The sequence below is a fragment of the Sceloporus occidentalis genome, unplaced genomic scaffold (assembly GCF_023333645.1).
Source record: "Sceloporus occidentalis isolate IW3139 unplaced genomic scaffold, rSceOcc1.0.p SCAF_73, whole genome shotgun sequence".
In the NCBI taxonomy this organism is placed as follows: domain Eukaryota; kingdom Metazoa; phylum Chordata; class Lepidosauria; order Squamata; family Phrynosomatidae; genus Sceloporus; species Sceloporus occidentalis.
The window spans coordinates 2,240,721-2,261,405 of NW_028317053.1; the positions used below are offsets into that span (position 1 = coordinate 2,240,721).

The 20,685-nt window shown below is 40.1% G+C and overlaps 1 protein-coding gene across 10 annotated transcripts in view; it reads left to right on the top strand.

Moving 5' to 3' along the window:
• Positions 1–20,685, top strand: part of LOC149286017 (transducin-like enhancer protein 4) — a 170,471-nt gene that overhangs the window by 88,962 nt on the left and 60,824 nt on the right. For 6 of the 10 annotated variants that reach the window (XM_089494568.1, XM_089494563.1, XM_089494566.1 and 3 more), the window contains 2 exons: positions 4,939–5,143; positions 6,749–6,765. In XM_089494568.1, coding sequence (XP_089350694.1) covers positions 4,939–5,143; positions 6,749–6,765 — 222 coding nt within the window. The remainder of the gene's footprint in view (positions 1–4,938; positions 5,144–6,748; positions 6,766–20,685) is intronic. The other 4 variants (XM_089494565.1, XM_089494567.1, XM_089494572.1 and 1 more) reach the window with 1 other exon arrangement.

Here is a 20,685-nt window from a genome sequence, read left to right on the forward strand (position 1 = left end):
GTGTCTTCTAGCACCCTAATGACTTATAGATATGTAAAGCATCATTGTCACAAGAATGAGAAACCACATTTTTTTTCCTTCTGAAAAAGAGCAAACTTATTTCCTGATGATATTGATGAGAGTTTTTGTATTTGCTAGAATACTTTTTGTTCTTAAGTGCACCAAATAGATGGCCATACTGAGTAAAACATTTGGGAGCAATGAATAGTTGGTTTGCATCTCTTTGATCAGTCAAACCATCCCTCTGAGCTTGCTGTGTGTTTGTGTTTACTTAACAAATAGAAAAGATACCAATTTTGAGCAGTGATCTTTGGCACAAATTGCAGAAACCTCAGCAATAAATAACAGCAACATCCCCTCCTTTTATCATTCTCTCACTGGAAGCTAGAAATCTGGGGAGTGGAGGGGGGTTCAGTGATTTCTCCACAGTCTGTCTCATCCTGTTGAGACAGCCTGTCTCATACAGAACTATTATTTACACGCCTAAAGACTAGTGAGTTTCATTTTGTGTAAGCTTTCATGAACTCAGCTTCATCTGAAGTTACCACAGAAATATTTGCTGTTTATTAAGGCTACCAAAATCTTAAGGTTTAAAATATTTTAAATTCTTTACTTTTATTGATTTAAAATAAAAATATACAAATTTCAACTATTATACACACATTCCACAATACATCTATACAATGAATACATACATCACATTCCCTACAATACAATAACAAACATAATATTGACTTTCTGTGTCTCTATGTTCCAGACATTTGGTTTACTTAATAGTCTTGTCTTCTGATTTTTGTGATTTTTAAGGTTTGAGATTTTTAAGGTTCAAGAATGGTGTGAAGAATGGTCCAAAGTTGTATTTATGTCCTGCCCTCCATTAGAGATGGTGGAGAAGGGTGGAGAAAAGCAAGTTTGGGTTTATGAAATGAGCCTCAGCTGCTGATTTAGTCTTGATTTAATATTAAAGTCCAATTTTCTTTTCTAATGCTGTTCACAGAATGTTCAAGGTCTACTTGTTTTGCTTCCACCTACCTCAGTTTTATTTCCTTACCTGGTAGCTTTTTTTTTAATGCAGTGTGACTTACATAATAATGAGGCTATTTTAATTGGATGTTGCCTGTATTTTCCAAGCAGCATGGAAAGGATGTGCATACAGCCTTTATGTGGGTTGAGATATAAAGTGAAGTCTTTGGGAGATTAATTTGTCAGTTAACATTCGAAATGTCTTTGGGTTGGAGGAGGATGTTCAGGCCGTTTGGATAATAGCAATGAGCTTTCAGGGTCTATAAGGGGGAAAGCACTAGATTACTCTGGCATGGCGCTGCTTGGAAGATATCCAATAGAAACCTGAATCCTTTCCAGGAAAATAGGCTTCTGAATGTGCTGACTCTAACGAGAGAACATTAGAAGCTAATTTGTTCATGGTTTATAAGCACATTGTGCTTTTAATTTGATCCTTTTTAGATATGTGGGGAAGGGATTTAAGCTTGCCATCAATATTTCAGATCTCACTGTTAGGAAAAGGCATGAAATCAGTGTTAAAGCTGAAACTTTTTCAAATCTCTTCCCTCTTTCCCCCCTTAAAATATGGCAACAGTCAGATTGATACCCTTCATCCTTCCCTTCCTCTTTGAATTTTGTACTAGGGATGGGTACAAATTACACTGACTGCATAGCTATTTGAGCTATTTATGGATGAATGCAGATTACACTCTTGTAAAGAGTGAATGATGTACATGTGAAAAAAATTGAGTCAGTCCTTTAAACCATTCGAGAGCATTTGGCCCTCCTCCCAAGGTTGTTTTTTTTTTTTAAGACATGTCAGGTTCCTTGTGCTTGTGCTTCTTGAAGCAAGGCTTGGCCAGCCTTATCAAAGTACAAAATGTAAATTGAGAAATTAGACTAGAAAAACTTGATCAGAGTATTGAATTGCAGAAAATTATTTAATAAATGACTGCCTTAAATGGTGTGCTCTTGTAGTAGAGTCCATCTACTGATCAGCTGGATGTTGTTGGGGTTTTTTTTGTACACCTGTAAAGTAACATGATGTTGGTGTAGTACTGTAGAGGAACAGAGGTGTGCACAGAACTGTAACCTATTATAGTGCACAGAGTCATTTTGTTTTTGATGGCATTACAGTAGGCCCTTGTTATCTGCTGGGGTTTGTTCCAGGACCCCAGTGGACACTAAAATCAGTGGATTCTCAAGTCCCATTATTCACAACAACAAAGTGAGATGGTGTTCCTTATATAAAAAGGTAGAATCAAGGTTTGCCCTTTGAAATGTATATATTTTAAAAATATTTTCAAACTGAATGCTTGAATCCATGAATAAAAAATCAGTGAATATGGAGGGCTGGCTGTATTTGTATAGTTTGTGGAAAAGAACAAAGTCACTGGAAGGTAGGGTGGGAACAGCTGCATGAGTTCAATGTAACATTACAGTTACAGTGTTGATGGGGAGACACTTGGACTCTTTTTATCTATTCTTAAATTGAAGTTTCAACATGAAGCCTATGATCCCCTAAAAGAGCCTTCAAGCCTTTATACCTTGGCTGCAGTTTGCTGTGTCATGCTTTCAGATGCTATGATGAGAAAGTCACTGGTGAGATAATCAAGATATCCCCGAAAACAACATGAAGTTGTTGATTTCTCCCTCAGCCTTGCCCCTCCTAATAGTCATGGAGTTACAAGGACTAAGTTATAGTTGTGTATTCTACACCTGGCTTAGTCAGTCGATACTGAAAATATGGAGCTAGTGCAGATTAGGAATATCTTAACCTTTGGTATTTGTTTGAACCTCCCCAGGAAGGCTAGTTTGTGATGCAACCTTGGCTGTATTCACAAAACTTAAAGTGTGTGTATGTGTATGGTGATCCCATTGTTGACTGTGATAGGGACACTATATTCCATAGAGGATGCTTGTTTTATCAAGCTGACAATAGGATGGGGCTGAATTATTGGATCACAATGTGTGTTTGTTTGTTAGGACATTCCAAGTTTGATAAATATATAGGCAGTTAGACACAAAACTTAAAGTGTCTATCAACACACAGCAATATACCAAGTATATCATTAAATACCAAAGTTGGGATTGTCCATTCCATTATATTCCTCATTTCTATGTACTGTGGTGAGAGCTGGACAGTGAAGAAAGCTGATAGGAAGAAAATCCACTCATTGAGATGAGGTGTTGGAGAAGAGGAGAAGAGTTCTGAGAATACTGTGGACTGCTAAAAAGACCAATGGATGGGTCCTAGAGCAGATCAGGCCTGAACTCTTCCTGGGAGCAAAGATGACTGAACTGAGGTTGTTGTATTTTTTGCCATATTGTGAGAAGAAAGGACTCACTAGAAAATACTATACTGCTTGGTAAAGTGACCATGAATCTGCAGGAGCTGAGCAGGGAGATTGAGGATAGATGGACTTAGAGGTCTCTCATTCATAGGGTTGCAATGGGTCAAAGTCGATTTGAAGGCAGTTAACAACAACAAAAATTTGATTGAAATGCAGGAATCATAAGTACAGTATTACAGAGTTGCAGTTTAGATAACAGGCACGGGAAAGTCTAGGAGAGTGTGTGAAGTGTGTTTTGACAATTAGCAATGCAGTTGTTTGTCCCTGTCCCTTTGAAAACATTCTTAAAATGTAGGAGACAGAAGGTGGTAAAATGAGATCCAGTTTGCTTAAATAATATTATTTGTGAAAGTGAAAGCAGATTTCAAAATTATTCTCTGAATTATATTTATGGAGAGCGAGGAAGTGAGGAGGAAAATGGGCGGCTGGAACAAATGTGAAGTCAAACAGTTTCCAGTTGGGATAGATTGAGCATGACACATTTCCTTCTTCTCCCACTATATCCTCCAACACACATATATACACACACATACACGTGCACACCTTCTCATTCAACAGCATCAACAAGCTATCTGCCTCACAATGGTTAGTATAGTAGAGAGCTTGATGCAGTCTTGGCTGAGGTCAAGCACTCCAATTCTAACCTCTCAAGGGCTTTTCTCTATGTGTTGCCAGCGTACTGGTAAAAATGACTTTAAACTCTTGTCAGCGCAGTTACTGGTGCATGCATCACAGTCCCACTCAAATAAACCTGTCACAACACAGAGTCAGCAGCTAGAGAAGAGTACAAGGGCAGGCCTCTAGCTTTTCATTCGAGCATCACTAAACGTGCACAGAGTGCCCAATTATTTCAGCATTATTGAGCAAGCCTACAGGAGGACCCAAGCTTTGCTACATTAGATTTTCTTTAGTAATTTGCTCAAGTACCGCTGAGGACACTTAAAGGACTTAAAACGGTGGCTGCAACCAGTTTCCTTTTCTGGATTGTTAATTCAGGTTTTCCTCTTTCAAATTAACTCTCAGTACATGCTGTGTGGCAGCTCTGGGAGAACAGTTTAACGCTAATTTTCTCAATTTTCAGCTTTTCTTAAAGAAAAAGAAAAGAAACAAAACTTTATTACTGCTTACATGTTTTGCTTAGACATGCATATCACTGTGTAACTGCTCCTGCATGTACAGTGTCGGGGGGGTGTGTGTGTGGGGCAGGGTCTTTTGGACATTGCTATTGAAAAATGGTTTAATAAAGCTCAATAATGGTGCAGCCCCCTGCCAGTTTTTACCCAAAACAAAGGTCTTGATTCTGGCAATGTCTGTTAAAATGTTTTTTCCAAGCAATAAATGATTGTGCTATTCAGCCATGAGAAACCCTTGCATTCATCATATGTTCTCCTTGCTTTTACTGAGGTACTGTACTTTTTAAAATGAAACCAAAAATCTGGGAGATTAATTTGTAGCAAAGTAGGGCCATTGATTGGTTGACAGCCCTTGAAAGTACACAGACACAATGCAGCGCACAGCTAACCACGCTTTGAAGCTCTCTTTCTTGGAACAAATTCAATATCTGTGTCTTAATTTTTCACAGCAGCAGCAACTCCAGGCTCAGCATTTATCACATGGACATGGTCTCCCAGTGCCTCTCACTCCACATCCTTCAGGATTGCAGCCACCAGCCATCCCACCCATTGGCAGCAGCGCTGGCCTTTTAGCCTTGTCGAGTGCCCTCGGGGGACAGTCCCATCTTCCAATCAAAGATGAAAAGAAACATCACGATAACGATCACCAAAGAGGTAGGAGATAGTTTGTTGGATTCAGAGCAAGTTCCTCTTGCTTTGCAAGTACATGACCTATCTATTCAGGTGGGGCAGGTAGCTGTAAATTTTATGGGCTTTGAAGAGACACCACTAGCAATTTCAAATTCATGGGTCACACTCAATATGGATCTCCCTCCCTGAATATATTGTGCCATACTACTACTACTGCTTCTACTCATTTTTTCTTCTTCTACTTTTATGTACGTATGTAACGCCTTTCTCCCACTATAGGGACTTGAAGCAGCTACCCACAAATTTAAAACAGTACAATTTAAAAACAATACAAACGCATTTAAAAAGTATCAGTATAAAATTTAAAAAACAATTAAAGTTAAAACAATAATACATTAAATATTGACATGTATTTTAAAACTGCATAGAGACTTTACTTTGACTTGCACAACATTTAAAGGTTAGTCCTCATCAATTTAAAAAGCCTGACAACACAAAAACATTTTCACCTGCAGGGATGAGGCCATCTTAACATCTCTAGGGAGGCAGAGCAGGGATCGGGCCATCTTGGCCTCTCTAGGGAGGGAATTCCAGAGCCTGGGAGCAGCTACCAAGAAAGCCTGTTCCTTTGTTCCCACTAAACAGGCCTGTGAAGGTGGTGGGAAAGAGAGAAAGACCTCTCCTGATGATCCTAGTGTTATAATGAACTCATAAAAGAGATACAGTCCTTCAGATAACCCAGACCCAAGCTGTATAGGGCTTTATAGGTCAAAACTAGCACTTTGAATTGTGCCTGGAAGCAGACTGGCAGCCAGTGCTGCTTTTGCAACAAGAGAGTTGTGTGTTTCCTGTAACCACCTCAAGTTAACAATCTGGCTGCAGCTCTTTGGGCCAACTGAAGTTTCTGAACATTTTTCAAAGGCAGCCCAATGCAGAGTGCATTACAGTAGTCCAAGGAATGTAAGCAAGGCATGGACATGGTGGCCAGATCTGACTACTCCAGGAATGGGTGCAGTTGCCGCACTAGCTTTAACTGTGCAAACTGTGTTTACTGCTGAAACCTAGACCTCCAGTCTCAGAGCTGAATCCAGGAGTACCCTCAAACTGCAAACCTTTTTTTTAGGGGAAGTGTACCCCCATCCAACACAGACTGTATTCCCTATTTCTATACCACCTCTTTTTCTTTAAATTATTTCTTTCCTAGACGTATGTGCCATTTTCCTTTGCCCATGTGCTTCTGTCTTATTTCCCTAAATGTAAACAAGTTTGAAGCACTTCTTCCATCCTTATCTTTGTCTTCCCTCTCTCCCTCTCTATTTTTTTCCTCCATTGTTGTTACTCTACACATGTTCTGCAAAAAGTGGTGGACCGTAAACAGGTCCAGTCTGTGACCCATTGTTTGATGGTCTGTGCAGAGTTTTCTAGAAATAAATAGTTATAAATTAATAGGTGGAAATGTATCAATCTGTCACGTTAGGGGGAAAAAAGTGCTGGTCCTCTACATCAGATAGCCTGAGAAGCTCTGCTCTAAATTTGTATAATAATATATTCTCTCTCTCTCTCTCTCTCTCTCTCTCTCTCTCTCCCTCTCCTGCTTCCCTCATGTTGCTGCTAATGTTCTGCATGAAGACAGGGACTCCATAAAGGTAAGATTCCATTTTGCAGGAGGAAGAAGTAGCTTTAAAATAATTGCAATGCATTATAGGGCATTATATTATAATGAACTGAAATGTTGCATTTAAAACTAGATGGTATTGATTAGCACTTCTCCACTGTTAGGTGGCATGTGAAAAAGCTCTTAGATATGTTCTGATAGACACAAAGCTTCTCCCAGGATGGAAGAATTTTCATTCAATGAGTGTGGAGTTTGTAAGTCTTCACATATTTTGTTCTCTTGATCTCATGAGTTCTTGTATGCTGTAAATACTACTTCTGTTCTCCTGAGCTGACAAATTTCAAGAGTGAACAAAGTTGTGAGAGGCTGATTTTTCATATATTGGAACTTTTCTGGAAATTTCATGAAGGTGTTTTGTACCCAACTCAATTTCCTGCACCAAAAAAAAAGGGGGGGGATGAAAATGTGTGTGTGTGTGTGTGTTCTTTCCTCTTCTGTCAGGGGTGATAAGTCACAATTATTATTTTCCCCCCAGTGGAGCATCTGAGTGTGGAGACTAGCACATGGGGGGAAATTAGGGATTCAAAAGGGATTTTTCTGGCAAAATCGCTTTATCTCAGTGAATATTTTCAGATGACGTCTCAATCAGAGATGACTTATACTGGAAAGAATTAGGAATGCTCCAGCAACATTCTCCATGAATGGTTTGTTGCTAGAGCATTCCTGGTTCTTCCCGGGATAAGTCCTCACAGATTTCAACTTTGCCAGGAGTATGCCTTTTACTTCCGGCTTCCCACACCCACCCACCCACCCCGTGTGATAGTCTCCTGTGTGAAAAAATACCTTTTCATTATCAAGGGTGAGGAAAACTTCGAATACTTTGAAGCAATTCTGTGTGTTTTCATGAAACATGAGGAGCTCTTTCCGATACTGTAGTAAGTGCGGAGTAATTTCCATGGAAGGTATTAGGAAATTTGGCCATGTGGTGCTCCCACAACAGAGAGCAGGAGTGGCTTATACAGATCCCACAGCTCCCAGTGTGTTAGTGGAATTCCTACTGGAATTTGGATGATCCATGTTGAATTTCCCACTGAGCCATGAAGCTCATTGACTTAGTGCAACCACTTTCCCACAGCATGGCCCACAGATTGTTGTGATGACGGAGGGGAGCCATACGCATCACAATGGAAGAAAAGTGGAAGATACTAATAAATAATGTACTCTCTCAACACCACGTAAAATAATAAAATATCAACAGCTTCAGGATAATCTTTCTGCTAGTGAGTAATATTTAGGTACATTTTCTTGTTGGCTGATTTTTGACAGTAAACATGTTGTTCTCCCCCAAAATTTAGAAGGAATTTATTTATTTTTTAAATGGAGATGAATTGATATGCATAACTCTCTTCAAAAGACATTGTTTTCTAGGGGAGACAACAATCATGGGATTTCCCCTGCTTCAATCAGCTCTTTATTCCAGGGAGCATGCTGCAGGCAAATGTGCTTAAGCTAGGAAAGACTGTGGGTTTACCTAGAAATAATAGTTGGATCTGCCACGAGATTAGCAATAACAAAGGAAAATGCAATCCTGATCCTGAAACATCAACACAACACATCTTACAAAATCTTTTTGCTTTCAGGAGATGCTCAGGTTTTATTAGACATCGGGAGATCATTCTGAACCTGAGGGCAGCCATTTATAGTGCCTGTTCACTTATTGTATGTACTTCATGCATAGAGTGTACTATTAAAGGATCATTTTCAGTTTACTATGGAGCATGTGATAGTATGCCACAAACAGATAGAGATAAGATACTGTCAGATGGACCAACCAATTCAGGAAAAGAGCAATATGATATCTAAGAGCTGTCACTTCTGCTGATCCAACAAACAGGATTTAGGGTGCTATTCAGCCATCTGATTTTGGGTTGCTATTCATTATTGCCAGTCCAGTCCATTATATAACATCTCTCTTCTATGATAGAACACCTCTCATTCATTAAATTGCAAACAGAGAGGCTGTTCTGGTGTGTTAGATTTGAAACTAGGTAGACATTCTGGGTGAGGTGGATCTGTGCCAATTTTCTCCATCCCATAGCAACATAAGCTGGGGAGAGAGGATTGCAGCCATCTGTAAGAAGTCCATCTCTCTCACAAAGAGACCAGTTGGCTCAGGTGCTATGTTTGAGTGTTCATACCTTCTGTTGTGCTAGAAACAGAGTAGGGATTCATAGATGTTCTGACCATCCCATTCTCTTTGTGCAGTAACTAAGTAGGCTCTGGCATCATTTTGGAAAATAGCTAAATGGTTATTCTGGAGCACAAGTGATTGGAGTAGAACATGTCACTGCTGAACATTTTTAATGTTCTGGAGAATTTTAGCATTCATCCTTCATAACATCACTTCAAAGAACCAGTTCATAGCTGCTCCTAACCTGATGTTCTCAACTGAGTGAAAATTAGGGAATAGATTAGGAACAGTTTTTTTTTAAATGAACCAGTTTCATGATCAGATTACATCTTAGTCATATTTACTTAGACTGCAACCACAAACATATAGGTATACATATGTGACCCCAAATGCCCAGGCAAGCTTCACATGTGCCCCTCAGGGAGTCATATATATGTACATCTCTTTAGCACTCCTAAAATCTAGCAGCAGCGTTGCAATCTTTCAATGCCAGCCGAAAATGTGTCCCCCCCCCCTTTTAACAGAGCTTCTTTGTGATATTATATTTCCTTTCTCCCTAAACTATTGTGAAAAATGTATTTGTCACACTTACGGTACACTGCCCTGAATGTATTTGTCACACTTATGGTACACTGCCCTGAAGAACGAATAGAAACTTATAAATTCTTGTAATAATAAATGCATAAGCAAGGCTTACATATTTGATGTGGATTGTGTTCAGAGTGCTGCTAGAATATCAGTGTTGTTTGAATACAGGGCCACTGCTATTACTGTGGAACTTAATTATTTTGTGTTGGTAGGCCCTGCACAGTCTTCCACACAGAGAACACTGTGCTGTACATGGTGTATGATGTTTGCCAAATCCAATTGTAAATAAATGATGTGAGGAGCCTGAACAATAGGAAAGTCTATACACAGTAACATGTTGAACAGTGCTTGAAGCTGCCTTGAACTCTTTGAGGTTCACTATAGTTTAATGGTTGACATGCTAGATTAGAGCTAAGAAAGTCCAGGTTTAAATCCTCATTCATTTATGAAACTTGCTGGTTAAACTTTGGACTAATCACTGTCTCTCAGCATCACCTACCTCACAGGGTTGTTGAGAAGACAAAAAATGTGGTGGGGTGAAGAGGAACCACAGATATCTTGATCTCCTTGGGATGAGCTATAAATGTAAAAACTATAGCCTCAAGGTATTTTGATTTGTAAAATTCTGGTTATTTTTGGAATTCTAGATTCAGGGTTTTTGCCTACTGTAGTGAGGGGAAATAGCAAGTCCATATTGGTGGCCAGACAATCAGTGTCACTGTTGCCTTTGCAACTCTGTCATAAAAAGGAAATAATCTCCAGGTGAATCTTTATCCCAACCCTCTTTTGGTACTGTTCACAGGTTTGTCATGCTGCAGAAGAGTGCAGTTGACCTTGTTCTCATCAGTTTTGCAGTTACCTTCAAGATTCTTAGTATCTGCAAACTGACAAGAGCTGTCAGTTTTCCAAATGCAGTAATTGTCAGTGAGCACAGTGTTGGTAGTAGAAGTGCCCTTCTATAGATTAAAGAAATTGGCAGTACACATGGTTCAGATATTGAGGTCTAGAATCCTGCCAGAAAGAAGGAAAGAAAGCCTAATCAACTCTACAGAGGTAAAATTCCATCCTTCTGTGCAAAGGTACTCACATCAACTAATAAGTTTATGTCAAAAATAGCAATAACAACAAAAACAAAACAGAAATAAGGCAAACATATTTTTAAATTTTCAGTCTCTGAAAATTAATGCCAGTTTATTATTTTTTCCATTCATTTTTAGTATCAAAATATTGCATTTAATACATCTTGAATGTTAATGTTTGTCTCTTCCCATATGTGCTCAGTAGCTTAGCTACTGAGACCCTACTTTGAGCAGAGTCTAAAGTTAATAAAGAGCAGGAGTTTTTCTGTGGTGATTCCCTTATTAAGGACCTCCAGGGAAACTTGCTAGGCTTCCTCTGTTGTAGAATTTAGGAATCTGTAAAATGCATTTTAAAAAATGAAGGAAACTTTGGGATAATGAATTAACCTGTTCTACCCTTACCATGTGGCTGTTGCAAATCATTTACATTTCTTGTGCATTAAACAGGCTTTAATATACAATGAGCCCTCGTTATCTGTTGGGCTTTGGTTCCAGGACATGATGTGGATACAAAAATCCATGGATACTCAAGTCCCATTAAATAGTGTCCCATACATAAAATAGCAGAATCAACGTTTGCTTTTTGGAATATATTTCCTCTTTCTGGTCTCTGTGAAAAACAAAATTACCTAATAAAAATTATATGCACTCCTTTTCAACTTCCCATGGATGTAGCCACATTTATACCTTACTGGAACTGTGTTCTCAGGGTTAATGTTGCTAATTTTCTCCATATATATATATATAGAGAGAGAGAGAGAGAGAGAGAGAGAGAGAATCAGTATACTGGCAATTTGGGACTTCCCAAAAATTGCAGCCTTCAGCCAAATATGGTGGCCGTACAGAAGCTTAATAAATCTCCTACGTTTTCCTCATGCTTCAAGCTGCAAAATTATTGAGCAATGGGTGATCCAGATGCATGGCTGGATGCCTGGCTGTGGTTTAAGTGAATCATGAAGTGTGTGGGCTATAGTGGAGATAACCCTACCTTTGTCAGTGTGATTTTTCATAGGCATATCTACCAGAGTACATTAGTAAAATACCAAACCTCTCAGCTTGTTAAAATAAACTACTATCATTGCTTCTTCTTTTAGTGACCAGTCACTGACAATTTATGGTTAGACATGGTTTGGAATCTCCTCATCAACCTAAGAATGGCATCTTAACAAACCTCAGGTGAACTGTGTGTATAAACCATCTTGTCTGCTGGCCAGCATTGCTTTAAAACACAGAGAGAGAGAGAGAAAGAGAGAGAGAGGGGCGGGAAGGGCAATAGAGATTAACCAATGAGGTGTATCATTGTTCAGCAGAGGGGAGTAATTCACCTGCAATTATTTTGGGTTGATCTTTTTTTTCTGAGTCATTAGGTAGGCATCTGGAGCAACAGCGTGCAAGAGGAAACACTTTTTGGTACTGATTTATTAGATGGTGATAGCTATAAATAAATGTTTGTCTTGTCCAGTCTCCCCAAGTTGCAAGTGGGATTGTGTCAGCACCTAGGGCTTGTTGCCAGCTTTGCAAGGTGAAATAGTTTGCTAATTTCCTTAAATGTTATCTGTGGTGCCCAGAGTAGCAGTTAGTTGCTTGTTCTATTGATCTGCCCTCTCTTAAGTGGCTCCTGGTTAAGAAAGCCTTTTTATGATTGTCTGCTGTGTGACTTGAGATGGTTTTTTAGCAGCCACAATGTGCCAGTTGCCAGCAGCTGGAGATTGTGTGCTTGTATGAAATAATTTATTCATGCAAGATAATGCTCCTTAACATTTAACAGGTAATGAACGTGACATAAATTTCCTCCTTGCTTTTAATTTTTCCCTTTCCTCTTCTAATGTGCAAACAGGCAGCTCTGGTGCTCTAAATAATAAGTAATTTTTGGCCATCTGTCAAAAGGAAATTTCAATACAAATTTAAATTAATGGTGCCTGAAATTTTTTATAGCTCCTCTAAAAGCCTCTAATGTGCAGAAAATTCTGAATCTGCTGGTAGTAATTAGTGTAGCATGTAATGAGGATGTGGGCAACATTATGCAGCCCCAGTGTAACGTTTTGATATGGTAGCAAAAGTTTGATTTATACAAGGTTGTGGCTGGGTTTAATTGTGAGAGACGCTTTCAAGTGTTTTCTTGACGATACAGATTATTAAACAGGGCAGATTTTAGAATAGCTCATAAAATGTAAATTTAGGTGTTGCTGTAAGAATGAGATAATTAAGGTAACCTCCTTTAGTGGCACGAGGAGGAAAGAAATGTGTCTGATTGTATTTTCATTACTATATTTTTGAAAAGCTTCACTACAACCATTCTCTGTGTTATAGAAGTTGTCATTCAGACTTTCGAATTCTTCTTTCACAGTTACTGTAGTCCTGGATCACTATCAACCTCCCTGCCCCATAATTCTCCCCAATGTAAAGAATTCACTAGACCTAGAGAGCTAGATCAGTGCAGGTAAATGCATCCGTAGGCCTGAAGTGGTGAGCATCAGTGAGAAAATGGTGCAATATTTCCCTTACGTAATTGGAAAAAATGCATCTAAACTCCTCCCCCCACCTTAGAAATCAAGATGGATCTATGAAACCTCAAATGGGCTGACTTCAAGAGTTAGCTTTTTTTGCACTTGAATAGCCCTTGTGTAATCTGTACTGCGTTGCTTGCTGAAATTATGTGTTTCTTTCCGGGTGATATCTGATAAAAGGGGGTAATGGTAATTCAGGCTGCAATTGTAAGCACGCTTTTTAGAGAGTAAACAGCAGTGGGCTTTACTGTCTTTAATAGAGCCAGGCATGATTACATGTTAACAGTTGTCCCGACATTGGTCAGTTACATAAAGATACATCACATGAGCAACAGAATCACAGTCTCACTACTAGTCTGGCTGTGTAACTTCCTTCCTGTGTTCTCAACATCCACATCTTCAGTAAGGAAGTCTACACCAATAGATCTTTACACATTCTGGAATTCTACGCAAGACTGGACAACATGTGGATGGAATGTGTGACTTCAACAAGACCTCCACAGATGATCCCTCTGTATATGTCTGACATACGCATGAGACTAAAGCAGACATTCTTACAGGTGAAAGTATGTGAATTGTTGATTTCCCTGTAAATTTTGGCTTCAGACTCCAGATCTTTGGCTTCAGATGTTCTAAGCGCAATGTAGATAAGATATCTTTCAACATCTGTGGCGAAGGTGCAGTTTGACATTCTCTGTGACACAAGTAGCTTTTGCTTTAATACTTTGATGCTGTTGTTCCCTGTTCCTTAATGACAATTGTATAAATTGTGTCTGTGGAAATGAGTGTTGAAGTTTGTGCTAGCAGAGGGATACAGGCAAATTTTTGTTGTAGGGATGCTAAAACGGGAAATTTTGTTTGTAAAACTTCCCCTCTTGCCTCCATGGCAAATCCTGCAGTAAAGACAGAATAACTCTTGCTTTAATGAAACAGTGGTCCAAAACACAATGCAGAAATAATCCCATTTGAGACTGCTTTTACTGCCCTGGGTCAATGCTTGGGAATTCTGGGAACTGTAGTTTTGTGAGATGTTTAGCCTTCTCTGTCAGAGAGCTCTGGTGCCCTCAGTAAACTACGATTCACAGAATTCCCTAGCACTCAACCAGTGCAGTGTTTTGGCATATAAATTATAAGTTGAGTAGAACTAGTCTAGATGGAGAACGACCTGCTGGACAAGTTCTGACATATTACCACCTTGGAAATCTTTAAGAAGGCCATTAAGACGGATCTCTTCTGGCAGGCCTTTCCAGACTAGAACACCCCCGCTGACCTGCCTCCCTCTCTCTCCCTTATCCTCCATCCTTATTTTTGCCCTATTCCGGACTTCACTTGGAATTTTTGATCTCATTTTAGTGTAGGCATATTAATGCTTTTAACTTTCTTTGATTTAATCCTTTTTTAGAGTTTGATCATGTTTTTATGTTTGAGGGGAGGATTGGGGATCTTGAAATTTTAATGCATTTCTTTTTAACAGTATGTTTTTTACCATTGTAATCCGCTTGGATTCCTTGAGATTAAGTGGAATATAAATTATCATCATCATCATATTTATTTGTATCCTTCCTTCCTCCCAGAATTGGGAGTCAAGGTCAGTTTACAGTCTAAAAGAGCAATACTATTAAAAACATGCAAAAGTGAAAATTAAAATACAGTTAAACTAATCACATTATTAAAATATCTCAGATCTTTTGTAAAAAGAATATAATGCAATTAAAAAGCTATTTAAAACAGTTTGGCTTGAAACAATACATCTCCAGTCTGTTCTTCAAAAACTTTCCACATTAAAAGTCTGTCAGGATATAAAGGGTTTTGCCTGCCAATAGAAGGACAGCACAGAGTGAGCAATTTTGGCTTCCCTAGGAAAGAAGTGCTAAAGTCTAGGGGCAGTCACCAAGAAGACACACTCTCGTGTCCCCACCAACTGTTCTTGTGAAAGAGCCTCTCAAGATGATCTCATCTATTCATGATTTTATTCATTAATATCCCACCTTCCCCCCCAAAAAATGGGGCTATAGGCAGTTTACCCTGTATGCACTCCAAAGTAAAACATAGGGAAAATTTAGATATGTATTTTAAAGTAATGTCTACTTTGACCCTCCCAGAATTCCAACTGATGGAACCTAAAAGTAGCAAGTGGCTATTTCCACCCCAACTTGGAAGTTGATAGGACTTCAGAGTAGCCTTCCCAGGGTCACTTTTTAGAAAGAGCCTGTGTCACTTACCTTTTGTTTCACATGAGTACATTTCCCCAGGGTTCCATGTTTTGTTTTGATTTTTTTTTTGATAGAATGAAAAGAGGAAATAAGGTGAACTCACTATAGTGCTTATTAAGAACCTTTATAGTTACCAGCTGGTGGGCTTAGAAGCTGTGGGGGAATGTAACAGGTGCTCTAATTCGAGAAAATGTGTTATAATGGGTTGTGAAGCAGATGAATAAATATATTTGGGGCAGAGTTGGTCCTCAGGTGGTAGAACATGAATAGACTGATGTGACTTGATGAGACAGACTTGCTTGTTTGCAATCACTTCTAGTAACTGCTGAGGCGAAACAAATATTAATTAACAGGGCCATGCTTCTTGTCTTAAGTGGATGATTTTGTTTTGTTTTTTTTCTTTATAATACCATTTCTTCTTCTTGGGTCATGAACATTTTATGCATATACATTTGCATATTTAAATTGTGAAATCAACCTTGCATTCTAGTAAAGGCCTTCTGATGTACTTTCCTCTCCCATTCCAGCTCACACCCTCAGTCAGATCTTTATTTTTCTATAATTGGTCTACACTTACTATGTTTCCTTTCTAATGTAGCCATTTTGTATATTTTAATTCATCGTGGAACACTCATTTAAGAATAACAGCATGCATTCTTGTTTCGAGGGAAAAAATTCTTCTGCCTATCCTCATATGCTTAGTTTACGAGATCTTTGGCTGTTTAATGATTTAGAGAAACTTGAATCTTCTTTCTCCAGATGTTCTAGTTACCCAGGAGGCACAATTTTTACATGGTTATAAGTTCCAATGTTGAACAGGCCTGTCAGATGTATTCAATGAGAACAGAATGTGATGTTTGCCACAAGGGACTGAGGTATAAAGTGAATTTGTGTTTGAGCTGTTTTACTCTAAATCCAGGATGAGCAAAGAGTGACCCTTCTGCTGTTGTTGGACTGCAACTCCTATCATCCCTAACCAGGGATGTTAAGAATTGCAGTCAAGTGTTTGCTCACTCCTGCTTTAAACCATGTGGGCTCACATCATTCAGTAGCCCTGTAAAGCAAGATGACAGATAGCATAAATCTAGGATAATCTATTACTTCATATGCTGTCTTTCCATATGCAAGAAATACATTTTGTAGAGAGAGGCAGTCAGTCAAATGAGCTACTATCTACAGTTTGAAGTTATGCAGATCAAACCACAGTGAATCACCTTTGTAAAAACTAGGCATATGAATTGTTGAATAAAATAGGCTGCTGGTGGTTGTTTGAAATGTCGAAGGTTTGGTCCAATTCCAATTTCCCCAATCTTCTAATCCAGTCCATTGATCTCTAGTATATTTCAGAGGAGGAAAAGGCAGTGAGGAATTGTTGAACAAAGGTGATTTGAGATTTTCTAAGCTGTCATACGTTTTACTATCACAATTAGCTTTTATGTGATGGTATTAAGAGGTGCCAGGTTGCAGCTTGAGACCCAATCACCGTATGATGGAGTGAGCACTATAGTTGTACAGGTAAGCAACTTGTCCTCCTTCTGGTTCCCTTACTCACTACACTGTAGTGTAGTTGCAGCACTGTAATTCCTCTTTAACTGTCATGGTAACATTCTATGGAATACTGGGATTTTCAATTTAGAATTCTTAGTCAGAGAGCTCCAATATTATTATTTAATGGGAGGGAGTGAAAAGGCAGGCCCAACTCCATCAGGGCTAGCCTGAAGAAAGAGAGCCCTCCCTCCAGGCCATCTGTCATCATCTGGCCTAGGAGGAAGTGAAAAGGCAGGTCCAACACCATCAAGGCTAGCCTGACAAAGAAGAGCCCTCCTTCCAGTCCATCCGACATCATCCAGCCTGGGAGGGAGGGAAAAAGGCAGGCCCTACTCCATCTGGGCTAGCCAGAGGAAGAAGAAAGATCCTTCCTCCAGTCCATCTGCCATGGTCCAGGCCTCAGAGGGTGAGAAGAAACACTGGGCTTGATCCCCATCCCCACCACTATTCCCTTCTCCTTTTGTATCATGTCTTTTTAGATTGTAAGCCTGAGGGCAGGGAACCATCTGAATAACTATCTGTAAGCCATTCAGGGAGCCTTTAGGCCTAAAGAGTGGGGTATAAATACCATAAATAAATAAATGCCTCTACAAATGCTAGGATTCCATAGGATGCTACCATGAAGGTTAATGTGGAATCATAATGCTGTATTTGTGTAATGTGAAAGGGTCGCTAAATTTAAGGAGAATAACTTGACTGTTGGGGAAAGTGAAACTACCAAATGCAACCATTTAAATTTTTTATTGAAGATGAATTTTGGTCACCTCTCTGCTGCCAAATTTTGAAACTGATCAGCTTTAAGTTAATTATCAATATTTTTAAAAGCTACAGCACTTTTTTTTAATCTGGAACCACATCAAGCTAATAAATTATAATACTCTACATAGAAAATATTTCAGGAATGTGATATTAAAACACTATCTCATGCTAATATGTTCAATCCATTACTTCCTGTGAGGACCCCTGGGTGGTATGTGTAAGGTTTTCTTGCCTTTTAATAAAATTCTTGCAATAATACTTTGGGACAGGTTGGGTGAGGGATGATGGCATGTCCAAGGCAGACCAGCTTGATTCATGCCTGGATGTATGTATAAGTGGTGCATTCCTCCTGCTCCTACTCACTATGCCAGACAATAATGACAAGAAAAGTTTTACACTAAAAGTGTGTCAAAAAGAGCAACATACTAGCATTTAATAGATCCATTGAGGTTGGCAATTGGAATTATTCTCTGATTTATTTAGAGGCATAAAGTTCTGAAATGCTGTCCCTGGAAATACTGTGGGGCTAAAGATAGGGTTGCCATGTCCCTCCCCCAGGCGGGACAATCCCACTTTTGAACCGGGTGGGGGTGCCCCGTCCCGGTTCGTTCCTGGACCTGGGTTTGCCCCAGGTCCGCTGCCACGGCTGGCGCCTATGGCAGTGGCTGCGCTGGCCGTTGCGTGCGGCCGCTCCAGCAGGCGTTGCACTGCGCCATACGCTGCTCATTGCCGTTGCTGCAGCCACCACCGACGCGGCGTTTGCCGCCCATATGCACCTTCCTAGCCCTGCGCGCTCTTGCAGGGTCGCGTGCAGGGCTAAGTAGGAGGAGTTTCTCCTGGGGCTGGCTGTCCAATGGCTGCTGGCATGGGGCGGGGCTGTTGGAGCTCCAGTCTGCCCCCATTGGCCGGCCAGCCTCAAGAGGAGGAGCTCCTCCTCTATTTGCTCCCCACGTGGGCCGGCCAGGGTCCGACGAGGAGGAGGAGGACGAGGAGGGAGGGAGGAGGAGGAGGAGGAGGAGGAGGAGGAAGAGGATTTTCATTCCATTTGTACAGGTCTGCTTTGTTTTAACAATGATAGTGGTGGTGATGATGATGATGATGATATCAGCCAGCTTCTGAGGCATGCACTCACTTTTTCTGAAGGCGAGACAGTGTGACATTCCAAAGTGCATTTCTGTGTATTTTTGGTGTTTTTAATGCTAACAGGTCTGCCTTGTTTTAACAATGATAATGGTGGTGGTGGTGGTGGTGGTGGTGGTGGTGGTGGTGGTGGTGATGATGATGATGATATCAGCCAGCTTCCGAGGCATGGCCAATGTAAGTTGCTCTGATTTTTACAAACTCATGCGCAGTGAAGAAAAACCAAAGTCCCTTGACCAAGTACACACTTCTGAGAAGTACAGTTGAATCCGAGGGCAAATCCACTTCTTGTTAAACCACCTTGACATGTTCAATATGCATAGCCACGTGAACCCATGTTCAGTGTGAAACCCAAAGAGTTCGGTTATGCAATAAGCCTCTGAAATATGTAAGAGGCAATGTTAAGTAAAGCCATGTTAAATGCCCAAATGTGCTGTTTGGAATGGGGGGAGGGGGGGTTGGCCTGAAAGGGAAGTACATTTCTGCCATCTGTCTAGGAATAATGCCAAAATGTCCTCCATTTTGATCATGCCTAAGAAACATGCATTTATATTAACATTTTTTAAAAAATCATCAAATTTTTTCATGTGTCCTCCATTAAAAATAATGTCCTACATTTGAGGTAAAACTTGTCCTACATTTGTCCCGGTTTGGAGGTCCAGACTTATGGCAACCCTAGCTAAAGAAAACCCAGGTAGTCTAGCATCAGAAGGCTGTTTCTCAATGTAGGTGAAATCCAATGTGGAAAAACTAGTGGTTTAAATATTTGCGTATTTTGTTATCATTTGCAAGAAAGAAAAATTATTTCAATAATTTTTTATATTTTACATGTTTATGTGAAAACATTATTCTTTGACAAAAGGCAGAAATTCCTCCTTAATGTGTCCTGTCATCCAGAAGCAAGGTAGTATTTTCTCTTAGTTCTCACCTTTTCCCTATTCCTGGGTTGTAGAAAGATGCCAGTAGTACATCTTCCTCTGTGCATGTCTTCAACACATGTCGAAAATTTGGCTTCTATGGCGGTTTACAGACCGCCCTTTTGAGGTGGCCTGTTCCCGCCCCTTTCCCTGCCGGATCAGGGCCTCAGCTGCCACAGCGGCCCTGAGCAGCCTCTTTCTCTTTTGTGATGCTGGCACAGCTGCGTAAAGGCTGCGCCCAGTGCCAGAAACCTGGAAGGAGCTCCGTTTCGGAGCTCCTTCGAGCGCCGCAGAAAGGGCACTCCAGGCGCCCTCACGCGGCGCCAGGACGTCACTTCTGCGCCGCTCCAGTTGGAGGCGGTGCTGTCGTGACGTCACAATGGCGGCGCCCATGTAGAATGGGCACCGCCATTTTGTACATACTAGGTATGTACTAAGGTTAGGGCGTCCAGAAAGGACGCCCTTTCCTAACCCTAGTACGTACCTAGTACGTACTTTTTGCACATCTGGAACGCGCCATAGTTGTGCAAGATACATAAGGCTTTAACATCCATTGCCTCTCCTAATTCTGTGGGGTCAAAATAGGGATGGTTCCATATCAGAATTGGTCATCAGACACGTATTTGGGGATAGTACCTGTTTAGAGAGAGTAACTAGTTTATAATATTTATGTTTTCTCCGTCATCCATTATAGCTAATCTTAATGAAGCATCTTAATTTGAAACCTATAGTTAAGCTATATACTAAACAGCTCTTCCATGCTGTTCAATTTGACCAAGAGAAGATAAGTGGAAAACAAACTGAGCACTTGATTGATGGGGTAGAGGGTAGTTGAAAATTTAGCTTGCAGCTCTTAGAGTTCCTTTTTTTCTTAACCGCTTTGATGAATTGAGAGATGGTGGGAGGTATGAGTGGGAGTTGGCAGACTGCTCTTGCCCTTAAGGCAGCTAGGTACTTTTCACACCCATGTCTGGGTTGTTCCATTTAAAACTGTAAGTAGTCGTTCAAA